Genomic DNA, 15209 nt, shown 5'->3' with positions numbered 1-15209 from the left:
CGGGTAGAGCGGCCGTTTCGGCATACTTCGTGAGGTGGCCTATAGCTACAATGACCCAGCAATTGCCAGCAGCTGTGTATGGCAGAGGTCCGTATAGGTCTATTGCAACGCGGTCAAATAGTCGTGAAGGGCACGGCAAAGGTTGCATTGGTCCAGAAGAGCGGCAAGGATCAGGCTTGCGGCGTTGACATTCTGTGCAAGAGCGAATGTACTTTTGCACAAATGTGTACATACCGCGCCAATAAAACCTATGACGTAGTCTGGTGTAGGTCTTGAAGAGACCAGCGTCTGCACACTGAGGGTCGGCGTGGAAAGCGGCGAATAAATCAGCGCGGAGCTGCCGTGGTATGACAAGCAGCCATTTGCGGCCATCAGAACTGTAGTTACGGCGATAGACGATGCCGTCGCGGATGGCGAAGTGCGAAGCTTGCCGGCGTAGCGCTCGGGATGGTGGGCGTTCAGGTGAATCAGAGATGTAATCTATCAAAGATGAAATCCAGGAGTCCTTGCGCTGCTCCAAAGCCATGTCGACAAAAGCGAATGGGGGAAGTGGGTCGTCTAGGACGGAGGCACTGACAATGTCGGTGGGTAAAGGCGAGCGCAAAAGAGCATCGGCATCGGCGTGCTTCTTGCCTGAGCGGTAGAAAACCCGGATGTCGTACTCTTGGAACCTCAGCGCCCACCGGGGTAGGCAGCCGCAGGGATCCTTGAGGGACGACAACCAGCAAAGTGCGTGGTGATCGGTGACAACATCGAAGGACCGGCCGTACAGGTATGGACGAAATTTTGTAATGGCCAAGATGATCGCTAGACATTCTTTTTCCGTGACTGAATAATTCGCTTCAGCTTTCGTAAGAGTGCGGCTCGCGTAAGCAACAACATATTCTTGGTAGCCGGGCTTCCGCTGGGCGAGCACAGCGCCAAGACCAATGCCGCTAGCATCCGTATGGATTTCCGTGGGAGCAGTTGGATCAAAATGGCGCAGTATCGGTGGTGTTGTAAGCAGGCGCCGTAGCGTTGCGAAGGCCTCGCCGCAAGCCGGGGACCACGCCGAAAGATTGGGGTCTCCCTTAAGTAGCTCTGTCAGCGGTGCCATAATCGAAGCGAAATTTCGTATGAAGCGGCGGAAGTACGAGCAGAGGCCAATGAAACTACGCAAGCCTTTCAGAGACGTTGGCCTTGGGAATTCTTTAATAGCACGGAGCTTTGCGGCATCGGGAAGAACGCCGTCCTTCAACACGACATGCGAGCCCCAAATTGGCTTTTTTTTCAGGTTGAGTTAGAGGCAGTGCCACTGAGACAGCGTAAAACGTGCTCCAAGCGATCGAGGTGAGTAGGAAAATCTGGTACAAACACTACTACATCATCCAAATAACACAAGCACGTGTTCCATTTGAGGCCTCGAAGAATACTATCCATCATCCGCTCAAAAGTCGTGGGCGCGTTGCAAAGGCCGAATGGCATCACACGAAATTCGTATACGCCATCTGGTGTGATGAAAGCTGTTTTAGGCTTATCGTCTGCAGCCATAGGCACCTGCCAAAACCAGAGCGTAGATCGAGGGAGGAAAAGAACTCTGCACCTTGTAAGCTGTCTAAGGCGTCATCGATCCGTGGCAATGGATAAACATCCTTTCGGTTTATTTTGTTCAGGAGACGGTAGTCCACTCAAAAGCGGATCGAGCCATCCTTCTTTTTAACTAAAATAACTGGCGATGCCCATGGACTGTCGGATGGTTCAACGACACCACGCTTGAGCATTTCACCTACTTGCTCATCAATGACGCGTCGTTCTGTCGAAGATACGCGGTATGGTCGCTGCCGTAGCGGTGAGTGAACACCGGTGTCAATCCGGTGGCATACAGTCGTCGTTCGACCCAGAGAAGTGCTATGGCTGTCAAAAGCAGGGCGAAATTTGTCGAGGAGACAGAGGAGGTCATGGTGCTGCTTGAGGATTAAGGCGTTGTCGATGACGTGGCTGAAAACGTCTTCAGGCATTGTGGCAGGTACGGGACTACCGGAGAGGGTGTTGACTTCGGACGATCTAGTAGGAAGTTACAACGCGGTAATGGTGTCGTAAGGCTCCACAGTGCCGAGAGATTCACCGCGAAGCAACGTAATCGGGAACGGGAAGTGGTTGTAGACAGGAAGGTGAGTCGCACCTGCTTGAAGGCCAAGCAGTGCGGTTGGGAGTGGTGACATGTGGCGACGAACGAAAGCAGTGGAAGGTGTGAAGAGTACGGTAGAGTCGGAGGCAATGGAACAAAATACAGGTGCCAGAAGGGCTGCGTGCGGGGGTATCTGGATGTCGTCAATGAGGGATAACTTGGTGCAGGAAAGCGAAACGTCGTCAGATATGGCATTGCCAAGCGAAGAGAAGGAGACTTCTGCACGGGAGCAATCAATGACAGCTTGGTGACGAGAGAGAATATCCCAACCTAAAATAATATCGTGGGAACAGAAGGGAAGAACGACGACGAACTCGACGATGTAGAGCACTCCTTGAATTTCAAGTCTGGCGGTGCACGCAGCCACCGGCTGGACGTGCTGTGCTGTGGCCGTGCGGAGTAATGGACCGAAGAAAGGCGTCGTGACTTTTCGTATTGAGCGGCATAGTTTTTCAGCAATCACAGATATGGAGGCACCCTTGTCCATGAGGGCCAGCACAGAGACACCTTCAACAGCGACATCAATAACGTTGGGCGGCGAAAGAAGAGGGCTTGAGCGTTGCGACGATGACGCAGTTCTTGCCTCGGGAACTGCGCCGCTTAGTTTTCCGTGTCAGCGGTAGAGGGACGTCGACGCATCGGGTAGAGCGAGCGACGACGAGGAGAAGGAGAACGGTGGTTAGAAACTGGGCGAAGGCTAGAGCGGGGAAGAGGTAAATCGCGGTCTGGAACGTAAGACAACGGATGGTCGTACGCTGCTGTGCGTGGGTCGTCACGTGGATGAAGTGGACGGCGGCGGCACAGGCGTGCAAACGTGTCCGGGAATACCACACGAATAGCAGATGGGCCGATTGTCCGCTGTGCGCCAGGGATTAATTGCTCGATGGACTGGAGGTTGTGGTGGCGTGGAGGTAAAAACAGGGCTAGGCATCGGAGGCGGAACCCGGAACGTCGGTAGGCATGGTCGTGTGACGGCATCGGCGTAAGTCAGTTGGGCGGTGAGTTGAGGCGCCCGTTCCAGAGGAAGGACCTCGGGCACTTGTTCTTCTATAACGTGTCTTAGGGTCGGACTAAAAAGGGACGAACTGGACTCCCGCGGGTTGGAGATAGGGGAGAGCTGGCGAGCAACTTCTTCCCGGACGAAAGCCTTGATCTGCGAGAGGAGGTTGGAATCGTGAAAAGGAGAGGTCAAGCCGGACAACGATTCCTGATGGGGAACAGGACGGCGGGTGAGGAGGCGTTGACGGCGGAGCTCGTCATAGCTTTGGCAGAGTTCAGTTACTTGGGCAACAGTGGGGCTCTTTGAAAGTAGCATCTGAAACGCGTCCTCGTCGATGCCCTTCAGTATATGCTTGATTTTAGTGCCCTAAGTCATGGATGCATCGACGCGTTTGCAGAGAGCGATGACATCTTCGATGTAGCTCGTATAGGTCTCACCAGGCTGCTGAGAGCGCGACTGCAGACGCTGTTCGGCACGAAGCTTTTGAACAGCAGGGCGGCCGAAGATCTCGCTGAACTTTGTCTTGAACACAGTCCAGCTTGAGACTTCGCTTTCGTGGTTGCGAAACCACAAGTGGGCAATTCCGGTGAGGTAAAACGGGACGGTGGTCAATTTCGTGGTGTCATCCCATTTGTTGTTAAGACTGACGCGTTCGTATGATGATAGCCAGTCATCAACGTCGTGGTCATCAGCACCGCTAAAGATGGGAGGGTCCCGCTGACGGAGTGTGCCGGGGCATACGGAGGACTGGGGAGCAGGTGGTGGTGCGCTCGTGGCGCTTGCGGAGGTCATGATGGCAGGGAGGATCCGGCTGCTCAATTCCAGGATTACAGGAGACCCAGCAAACCTCCACCAATCATGACAAGGAAGTCTAGCACGGCTGTGCACGACACGAAGGACGCCGACAGGAAGACACAACAGCGTAGGTTTAGCCAGGCGCACCAGGAACAGCGTCGAGCCCGAGCCCCACTTCAGTAGCGCTGGCGATCCGGCTGCGGAGCTCTACACGACGCACTATTAACTTCTTCTTCCTTACACTCTCAATAAAGTTTTCTCACCTACAATGCAGAATCAAGCTAAGAAAAGCAAGAACAGACGACAAGTTTTTCCAAAGCGTGCGATAATACTGTCATCTGCCCTCCAACTTTAGCGGCCAGCTGATACTTTTTTACGTTTCATATAATTGTGCATCCAATAGTAAGTCCTATAATTAAACAAAACATGTTTTTGTGTAATATAAAGCTAAAGCTGTTTTTACGTGCTGTTTTAGCAGGAAATGAATCATTGTGATAGACGGAGCGGTGCTAGCCAGGCGCGTCTTCAAGGCGTTCTGGCTCTCCGAGAACGATGCCAATCCGAAGTCACAATATACCAGCATTCCCATGGATACCACAGCGCAGCAGCGCCAGTTTTCCCGCTATGTAATATAGTGAGAAACTCTATGTTTGGATCAACTGTCGTCTGTTCTTGCTTTTCTTCGCTTGATCCTGCATTGTAGGTAAGTAAACTTTATTGAGATGTAATATGAGGGAACGAAAGCTGTTTATGTAGATTTTATCTTAAGAACGCAGTATTTGTGTAGCCATATCCACGTCTTAGACGAAGCCTCCTTCAACACCAGCCAACACAAGCCTCGCAGACACATATCCCGTCATTCCCATGAGGGCACGGCGCCCTTTAAGAAACTCGCGTAGACAGTGGCGCCAGATTACCCTCTAGGTGTTATAGTGAGAAACTCTATGCTAGAATTATAGACGCGAAAACGATCGCCAGAAGGCGCTACTGCGCCTCCTGACAGCGCCCCCAATGTGGAAATATCAAGCAGCGCGGTCGCGCCATGGTGCAGTCTCCGCTTTGTTTACGTTGTTTCGCCCGCGCATTCCTTCGCTGCTCGTGCTCACGACGCTCCGTTTTCGACGGCGGCAGATCGCGTGCTGGCTGAACAGCGATGAAAAGACTGCAATGGGGTTTCAAGAGTGTTGCTGACGCCGACAGCTTTTTTCGTGGCGGCAACCTCAAGAAATGGGAGCGTCTGCTTCCACACGTGTATGGCGTTGAACAAATTGTGGACGGTGAGGTGACAGTGAAAGCCAAGTGCGTGTCGGAGGGGTCCAACAATATTGTATACGAGATCGAGTTAGAGCTACACACCGAGTTCAGTAATTTAGTCACTTTTATTTCTCTATGGTGCAGTCACAAAGCGGTCATGCAAGCTTGCAGAGATGTGTAGAGACGGTGACGATTGCGGTTGGGTTCATTGGTCGCTGGGCGCGCACACACAGCTGCTCTCATTTTGGCTCCCAGGGATTGGCATCCACACTGTCAGAACAGAAAGAACATATGCATTAGGCACCAATTAGCCAATAAAATTAATTAACGATGTAAGTACTACACATGCGCATAATGCCTTATATCATGCTGTATAAATATTTAATGTGTATAATGCCTTATTCAATGCAGATATTAGAGTCATGGCAACTAATTGCATTAGTGAGCAAGGTATCTTTTCACTGCTCATGAGAAATCGCTCGTAAAAACTGCTCCGCGAAATGAATCCAGATCACGGTAACCGGCGGTTACCTTGGGACCATAGCACGAGCTCAAGAATTACATGCCTCATCAAAGCAAATCTACTTTCTCCTCGGGCGAACACCCCGCCGCAGCTATACAGTAAGCTCACACCGATGGCCGGCTATATACTACACGAAACGAAGATTCTTGGCAGGAAGAGTGAAGCAGGAAGAATGTGCAAGGTGACAATAACATTAAAGCATGCTTGGATATTGTGAACCTATGAAGCATGGCCAAGCAACAAACATAAACGCGCATGTCTCGAGCAGCTGCTTTTCGATCTGCCGCTTACCGATGACCGATGCCGATGCCGCTGCCGATGACCGCAGCTTGCATTAAATACGGCTTGCCACCACACAACAGACAAGCAGCGCGCGGACCCTTTTGTTGCCTGCACAACTAACAACTTAGTTTGCAGCGGTTGGAAAAGGCATATAATTCTCTTGAGCTCGTCCTTGCCGATCGCGAGTGAACGAACAGTACAATCAATTAAATTCGGGGGTTTTACGTGCCAAAAGCACGATATCATTATAAGGCACGCTTTAATGGAGTATCTCAGTAATAATTTTGGCCACCGGGGATTCCTTAACGTGCACAAAAATCGAAGTTCACGGTAAGAAGTATATTCTTGCATTTCGCCCCCATCGAAATGCAGCCGCCGTGGCGGGGAATCGAGCTCGCGTCGTCGAGCTTAGCAGCGCAACACGTATGCATTTACCGCTAAGCTAACACGGCGGATGTCACTGTACGATTCAACTACGCGACACGTCTAAAACAAACGGCCATGCGCTAAATACAGGCATATTACTATTGCGTTTTTATAGAGCGGCCGTGATATTGCACGCGAATGCGAACGTACGTGACTTACTTGACTCGGCGCACTGCAGTTATCGACGCTTGTCGTCTATCCTTCTCGTACCACCTCCCCGGAATTCTGTTGGACTTCACGGGCGGCTTTTCACCTTTCGAGGCTGTTGTGGCAATCAAGAACACAGCGGTATTGCGTGCCACCTTTCCTGGTTGGTGAGGTCGCGCTCGCCGTCGCGAAAAGAACGCGCACGATCGCTCGCGCCGTAGAGAACACGGGCGCGCTCTGGCCCAGCGACCACCTTCGACACTTACATCCTTCCGCCATGAGAGTATTCGGCGCTGGTGCCACGCGGGCACACTTTAGGTTGCCTCGTCTATACTAAAGTCCCTATATTTTCTGCTCTTTCTTAAAGAAAGCAAATATATATATATATATATATATATATTATATATATATATCTAGGGACTTTAGTCTATACCGGTCGATACAGCTCGGCTGTAAAAATAACTTAGAATGTCCGGCAACCGCTAGGAGCGCGCCTGTTCCTTGAAACCGAAACTAGCACTCGTCTTCCGGGGGTTGACGGTACCCCGCGGCGCCGACCGCAGTTAACTTATTACGCTTTATTACGTATTAAAGCATCCAGAAAAGAGTGAGGATCATAGCTTCTGTTGAAAAGAGAGCGTTCGAGATAAATGTGACTTAGCGCTCCGCTCGCGAGCTCCCGTCACCGCAGCAGAACTTGGCTGAGATGTTCACAACAGCGTATGCTACCCGCGGATTATGTTATTTCACCAAGCCAGAGGGGTGGCTCAGGGCCCCTTTAAAGGAAAAGCAGGTGCAACATAATAAAACAGCCACGATTCGTGGACTCCTATTCGCTGATTGCTTTTGAAGTGGCAATAGTGTCATAACACGTAGACCAGACAGCAACAAAGCCCTGGCAAAGTTACAGCGCAGCGCTGCCATTTTGTACCGCTGTAACGTATCAGCCATCGTTTCGTGTAGAGCTCATGACGGGAAGCAACGAGACGATAACGCAACCGGTATTGTTACGAACAGCGGCTGCAGACATTGTATAATGCTAGAGGAAGCAGCATGCCCCGAATTGATAAGAGACGGTATCCTCAAACACATTAGACGGATACCGTCGTCCATGGTATTGGACGAATAATTTCGCGATTTCGTGTTCACGAAACACCAGCGTCCACTGAGGCGTTGTACGCGTGTACACAACAGCTGTTTTAGCATTGCCTGAGGCGAACTTGGTAGGTTTAGTGAGAAAGCAACATTGAAAGCCAAGACGCCGAGTTTCAGGCATAGAGTTTCTCACTATAACACCTAGAGGGTAAACTCGCGCCACCGTCTATGCGAGTTTCTTAAAGGGCGCCGTGCCCTCATTGGAATGCCGGGATATGTGTCTGCGAGGCATGTGTTGGCTAGTGTTGTACGAGGCTTCGTCTAAAACGTGGCTTTGGCTACACAAATAACGCGTTCTTAAAATAAAATCTACATAAAAGGCTTTCATTCACCCATATTACATATCTCAATAAAGTTACTCCCCTACAATGCAGCATCAAGCGAAGAAAAGCAAGAACAGACGACAAGTTGTTCCAAAGCGAGCGAGAATTTTGTCGTCTACCCTCCAACTTTAGCGGCCAGCTGATACTTTTTACGTTTCAAAGAATTGTGCATCCAATTGTATGTCCTCAAAATTAAACAAAACATGTTTTTGTGTAATAATAAAGCTAAAGCAGTTTTTTACGCGCTGTTTTACCAGGAAATGAATCATTCTGACAGACGGAACGGTGCTAGACACGCGTGTCTTCAAGGCGTTCTGGCTCTCCAAGAACGATGCCAATCCGAATTCACAATATACCGGAATTCCCATGCTATAGGCACTATACCCATGCATACCACGGCGCAGCAGCGCCACATTTCCCTCTAGGTTTTATAGTGCGAAACTCTATGGTTTCAGGTACTGAATTTCAGGTTCGGTTCTGTAGAGCTAGAGGCTCTGGCTACGGCTGCGACTACGGAACATTCGCCAGAAATCACCCTCCTCCCCGTACCTCCTCTAGAGTAGAGTGTACTAGTTTGGGGGAGTGGGTCCAAGGAGGTCTCCGCGCTGAGGCATTTTTTTATGGAAAATCCAGGTGGCGCCACCGTCCTTTCTTCCGAATGAGCGGCCCCACTAGCCGGGCGGACGCTTGTCACGTCGGTGACCCTACCGCAGCTGCATGGAGCTTTGACAGGCGGATACTCGGTGACGGTAACACTGAGGTTATTCCCCACCGATCAAAGCAAATAAAATGGAAAGGAGCGGCGGAAAGAACGCAAACGACGCAACAACGACGGTGCGTCGAGCAGACGACAGCTACTCAGCCCGCGAGCTCGCCTCAGCCAATGAGCGCTGCCGAAACAGTCGGAGCCAACGTTCATGGGACGGAGATTCAAAAAAAGGCGACGGCAGCGCCCCCACATTTTCCGTGTTTTTTGCTTCACCCTCGTCGCTTGCTAATGCGTCCGCTGGACCCACTGCCCCAATCTTGTACAGTCTACCTCCTCGAACTGAGCAACGCTACGCCATTGTGTTCGCGCGTAAGCACGAATAATTTCTGAGCCTAAACGCTGTTGCAAAGGACAAAGGACGGACTGCGCCTTGTATACGCGATGACGTCTTCGAAGTCGAGCGAGAACTGGCAACTCAGCGCTTACGAACTCCAACGACTCCCCCACGAATTGGTCACTGACGATACGGAGGTAATCGTTCGCGAAGAACGTTATGTGCCGGATTTCACGTGCCCCATCTGCTTCGGCGTGTTCAGGAAAACTGTGGCGACGACGGGTTGCCTTCACCGCTTTTGCGAGGAGTGCATCACCACGTCGCTGCGCAAGTGCAACAAGGAATGCCCGACGTGCCGTCGTAAGCTCGTCTCGAAGCGGTCGCTGCGGCGTGACTACCGCATGGACGCTATGATCGCCGCTCTTCTTCCCAACCACGACGAAGATGGCGCGTCGCCGGCCGAGCGCGCGACTGCTTCGCAAGGCGCCCAGCTTCGCGGAGGCGAGAAACGCGGTGTTCCAAAGCAAGCATGTGAGAAGAACATCGTCAAAGACGTTCGCCCGAAGCGCTGCGTTAAGAAGACTCGCGGCGAGCCGATCTCGACGGCGATTGGGAATGACTTGGCTCCGACGAACGCGGGTTGTGTCGAAGTGAAAGCAAACGTTCCGCAAGTATCGGCGCCGACTTCGCCGACGGCACAGCGAAGGTTTTTGTACGTATTCCAGGAGCCTTGGCAAGGAGGCCGTGTATCACAGGCGTTCGCGGCGGACGGCGTCGCTCGTAAGGGATCGGACTACGGGTTGACCTCGCGACGCGCCGAGGGGCCCCAGGAGCCGAACGCCGGCGCTCGCCGTGTTGATGCCGAGATTCTCGGAGAAGGTGCCCGTCCCCTGCCACCTCCAAGCGTTGCATTCGCCGGGGTAGCGCGGCGATCTGCGTCCAACGCCGTGTCCGCTGCTTCGCCGGCGCAGGTTGACCAAGACGTAACGGATACGAGTGAAGAGGCAAGCCGCACGACTTCGGCAGAACGCAGCGAGCCGACTCAGTCGAAGGATTTCTGCGCAGACATCGGTCAGACGTCCGAAGACGCGAGAGGCAAATCAGCAGCCGACGCCATGCCTGCCGCCGCTGCTGCCTCAGACCGCGAATCATCCAGCACAGCCCACGCGCCACGGCCTATCTGCGACTACCCAATAACGATGATTGTGAAGCCGCACCTCGACATGTTCTTGGAAAACGCCGAGTCCCCGACGCTGCGTTTAAGCATGACGGCGCATGTCACGATTGAGTGTATCGCCGCGTATCTCAGAAGTCGTCTTTCTCCGGACAGCGTGAGTCGTAACGACCAGCGATTACCAATGTACCGCATATACGCGGCCAACGAGCGGGGCGAGGTAGTTGTACTCCCAGCTACGATGACGGCGGAGGATGCCGTTAAGAGAATCACTAAAGACGGTGCGCGGCTGGAACTGTACTACGCGCTGGACAAGCCTTGAATCTGGGCTTGTTTCCTGCATGTGTACTCCGCCAAAGACGTGGTACACGCAACTGAGTTTTAAAATAAAAATAAACGTATAAAAACTGAACAGGTGTTCGGCTGGTGCTTGTAACAAGTATAAGTTACGTACGCGACCTGAACATAATTTTTCATGTTTAAGCTTGAGGAAGCTTATTGCTCGGAAGTTGCTATATCTAAATACGTGGACGCGCAGAAATCGCTTTTCTCTGGAAACGCTGCATCGCTTTCAATTAGGATTGCTGCATTAAAAGCAAGCATTTAAAATCTAGTAACTCTAGGTAGTGCATTTTGAATTTAGGCCATCAAAAGTTTATAAAGTCTTGAAATTTGCAAAAGTAAAAAAAAACTACTATAAAGTTTTCAAGTCTCTAACTTAATAATAAAGATGTCGCAGTTATGTCAATTGCGCCTATTATGAGGCTTCTGAAGGGGGCAAAATTGAAGTATTATACACTGCTCTTAAATATACCGCTAATTTGTGAACAGTACTTTCGCGACCCCCCTCCTAAGTATATTAATAATTTCCCGTGTGGTGGGAATTGGTGCATCATATTTGTCCGCTTCATATGCTCTAAAGATGCAGTTGACAGAACTGCGATCTGTTTTGTATGCAGAGACATCGATTTGCAAACTTCTCAATTCTTTCTTAACCTTGCCGCGACTTCCGACAATTTTTGCAAATAGTATGAGGTCACAAATCAAATTTCTGCATCCGACAAATTGAATTCAAATCGGTCCAGCCGTTCTTAAAATCGGAGTTGGCCCTGAACTAAAGCTTGCTCGTAAGTATAACTTGAACTCGCGCTGTGGGGGCTCCAGAATTTAATTTAGACTTCTGGTTAATTTAAATCGAGGTGCAGTCAAACGCCTTTATAACGAAGCGCTCGTGACCTCCTAAACCTTTCATTATGCAAGACACTTCGTTGTAAAGCTCACGCATTTGTACTGCTCACACTAGTGCAGTATAAGCACGTTCAACTGAAGAATATCCTTAACAAAAATAAAGAGCCTTAATGAATTAAGTCACTCATTGCATCGGGCACACTTTGACAGAACGTGCGACTGCAGCCAACCTTAATGCACCGAGATTCGCAGCGTGCTGCGCGGCTAAACGCAAGAGATGCGCATAAAATATTCACCAGCCCTTCCCCTGTCGATGATGATTATACACTTTATTAAAATAAAAAGTAAGAGTTGCCGTTGTGGAGAGCGTCTCTCAGTCCAGGAGGCCGCCGGGCACGCGTTTCATCACTGCAGCGATGAAGGTTGCCAAGTACTGCTGAGCTAGCAATGATGCAGCGAGAATCGACCAAGCAGCCGTAGGGGTAGGGGATAGGTTGGTGGACGTTGGGGGGAGGGGGAAGGGGGGGAGGAGGAAACACTTTTATGTACCACGTATTGGGCAACAGAAAACTGTACCGGGAGTTTTTCCTGTTCCTCTGTAATTTTCTGATTGACACTTTTCATCTAAATATAATATCTGAGAAGCTCAATAATTAATAATTATTATAATGATTATCTAATTTTTTATCTAACGCAAAAAACTGAGTATCGGTAAGCGCCGGCAAACAACATTACCTTAGTTCTGTCCAGCTACGTGGCATTTGCATATATCTAGGTGTCGGTGCTAGAAAGTTGGGACACCCTGTATATACTGGGTGTTCAAAATTAGGCTTTACGAAAAATTTTAAAAATCGCTTGTACCCGGTAGCATAATTCTTATCGCTGAGCTTGGTCATTCGAAGAAACGGACTTTAGTAACACAAGAAATTGAAACTAATACTCTAATAATTAACGAAACTTGACTAATGAACTTCTTAGTTAATTATTTTACGACACATATTGCAATTTATGAATTGTAGCCGGTGAGTTTGCAAGACGCATCCACCTGAAATGAATTTCCAGGATAACACCAGTTTCGAGATATTATTGCCCAAAGTGTGGGACGAAATACATGGGCGTTCTAGTTACTTTTGTGCTTCAATGTATAAAACAGCATTTTGGTAAAAAAAGTAAGTGTAACAACAGTGCATTTTTACGGCGAGTTTGATGGCGCATATCTCCAAACTGGTGTCATTCTGGAAATTCATTCCAAGTGGAAACGCCTGACAAGCTCACCGGCTCCAATTCGTAAATCGCAATATGTGTCGTAAAGTAATAAAATAAGAAGTTAATTAGTGATTTCTTGTTAATTAGTTGAATCTATGTTTCGACTGGTCGTGCTACTAATGTCCGCCTCATCGATTACTTAGCTCAATCATAAGAATTAAGCTTCCTGCCACAGGCGATTTCCAAAAATTCCGTAAGACTTAAAAATGAACACCCTGTATATATATATATATATATATATATATATATATATATATATATATATATTGTAGTGAAGACGAATGCCCGGCGCTGCAGCCACATCGCCAGTCATCCGGGAAGCGCGAGCTCGAGATTGCCTACCGTGTTGTAGCGCAGACATCGCCTGTGAACTATATTGTCGAGCCTGTCACGCCACCTACGGACCAACGCTGTCGTGGTCGTGAAACCGTCCACGTACAACGCCTGAAGCCGTATTACGACCCCTTGATTCTATGTTCACCATGAGTCGCCAGGATGGCTCCTTTTCCGATGGGGGGTGATTGTAGAGAAGACGAATGCCCGGCGCTGCAGCCACATCGCCAGTCATCCGGGAAGCGCGAGCTCGAGATTGCCTGAGCCGCTCTGGTTGAGACACGCTGCCAACGCTGCCCGCTGCTCTCTTGTACTGTGTTCACATTAGAATATATATATATATATATATATATATATATATATATATATATATATATATATAGGCACAAAATTGGAGCACAACACAAACGTCCCTACAAGCAGTGACCAATGACCGATGATTGGACACCTCCTGGATCCCCATCGGCTTTTATTGTAAGTGACCAGTGCCCTGTCTGTGTCAGAAAACGGCATTGCCTCCATGTTAAATATGGGCAAGATGGTGGGAAAAGTAGTATGTAAGCCTAATAAATAAATATGTTTTTTAAAGAGTGCGTTTCGATCAGTAGTTAGGCCTTAGCGCACAATAGAATAAAACAAGTTTGGGTGATCTCTGCGACGTGGTGCCCATATTTTACATGAAGGCCTAGGTCTATTCTGTAACACAGACGTGGTGCTGGCCAGTGTGCTGGGAAACTGCTTGGCCACCACGCACAATCTACGCTGTTATACTTTGCCCGTGGCAAATCGTAGCGCAGAAGCACGTGTACAAATGTTTAATCAATGGGACGGCATGCTCTCTATCGTTTGCATTGATGTCAAACTAACAAGCACGAACAGCGACAATTGCGTACGTTGCTGGTCAATAGTTCATTTCGCGCCGGTTGCTTCACGTAGTAAAATAAATATTTCTTTTTAGTCAAAACGATGAAAACTGTGCGAGCACACAGGGCGCGACATTTGCGACGTTTGAATTTTACACTATTTCCCGCGCGCTCCGTACGTGTCCAGCCGGCGCACTGCGTTACCGCGATAAAGAAAATAGTTCCTCAAGGAAGCTAAGCAGAAAACTTTCATACTCTTGCAAACCGCATAAATTATTAAGAAATACCTTTATATCACAAGATTTGTTAATAAATACTGCAATTCATGTCTATGAAAGCGTGGATTTGTATGCGCGTTTTTGTGTGAATGCGCGCTTGCGCTGTTGACTCTTTGGCGCATTCCGGAAGTTTGTGCGTGCGGCGTATGTGTGCGGGTTGCGTGATGAGTTTGCTGCTTTTCTGTGCCCTTTGCCTCGCTGTTACATCTTCAGTAGCGCTTCAGTAGAGCTCCACTTCAGTAGCACTGGCGATCCGGCTGCGGAGCTCTACACGACGCACTTCTTCTTCCTTACATCTTCCCCCCTCCCTGAAGACGGAGCCGCACAGGAGGCCTAAGGCGTCGTGAGGATGAAGGGCTCGTGATACGGCTTGAGCCGATCGACGTGGACAGTTTCGCGGCCTCGGCGACGCAAGTCCGTAGGGGGCGTCAGAGGCTCGATGACGTAGTTCACCGGAGAAGTTTGCTGCAGAACCCGGTAGGGTCCATGGTATCGGGATACATAGGGTGCCTCGATGCCCAGCGCCGCCGTCCAGGGTGGAGACAACCCCGCTGGCGCCGCCATATTGAGTCACACGAGCTGAGACTCAGCTACCCTTGCGTTCATAAATAAAAAAACTCGCGGCGCACTTCCAAGTGCTTTGCCTTGATGAGGATTTTTTTATCGGTATCGCATCTGCACATCTTTATAACCAATAGCCGTTAACTCGTCGAAGGTCCAAGACGTAAATGTATGGCGCCGGGAACATGCCCCAAGTTGCCAGTTCAATTTACATTTAACATGCCGTGTGTATGTTTGAAATACGCACTATTTTTTTTTGCGCTTCGATGCTTGGTATATAGGTTTGCGACCCCCTGTGTGTGGAAGTTTTTCTTTTTCGCTGTTGTATTTTGGTTTACACGTCACGCCTCCTTTACCGTAGCCAGCCACTCGCACACGGCGGTTAGTTTCCCTTGCGTTGCGCGTGCTCTTCGCATTCGTTGCAATTATTT

The 15209-nt window shown here is 49.7% G+C and overlaps 1 protein-coding gene across 1 annotated transcript; it reads left to right on the top strand.

Annotated features, from left to right (window-relative positions):
* The first annotated feature begins 9222 nt into the window (after positions 1-9222).
* LOC119442560 (E3 ubiquitin-protein ligase RING1) lies at positions 9223-10611 on the top strand. Its single transcript, XM_037707482.1, has one exon. It carries the CDS (start codon positions 9223-9225, stop codon positions 10609-10611), a length of 1389 nt encoding a protein of 462 aa, XP_037563410.1.
* Positions 10612-15209: the final 4598 nt, after the last annotated feature.

The sequence above is a fragment of the Dermacentor silvarum genome, chromosome 1 (genome assembly GCF_013339745.2).
Source record: "Dermacentor silvarum isolate Dsil-2018 chromosome 1, BIME_Dsil_1.4, whole genome shotgun sequence".
NCBI lineage: Eukaryota > Metazoa > Arthropoda > Arachnida > Ixodida > Ixodidae > Dermacentor > Dermacentor silvarum.
Note: the sequence above shows the minus strand (reverse complement) of the source record. Positions and strands in the feature narration are given on the sequence as shown.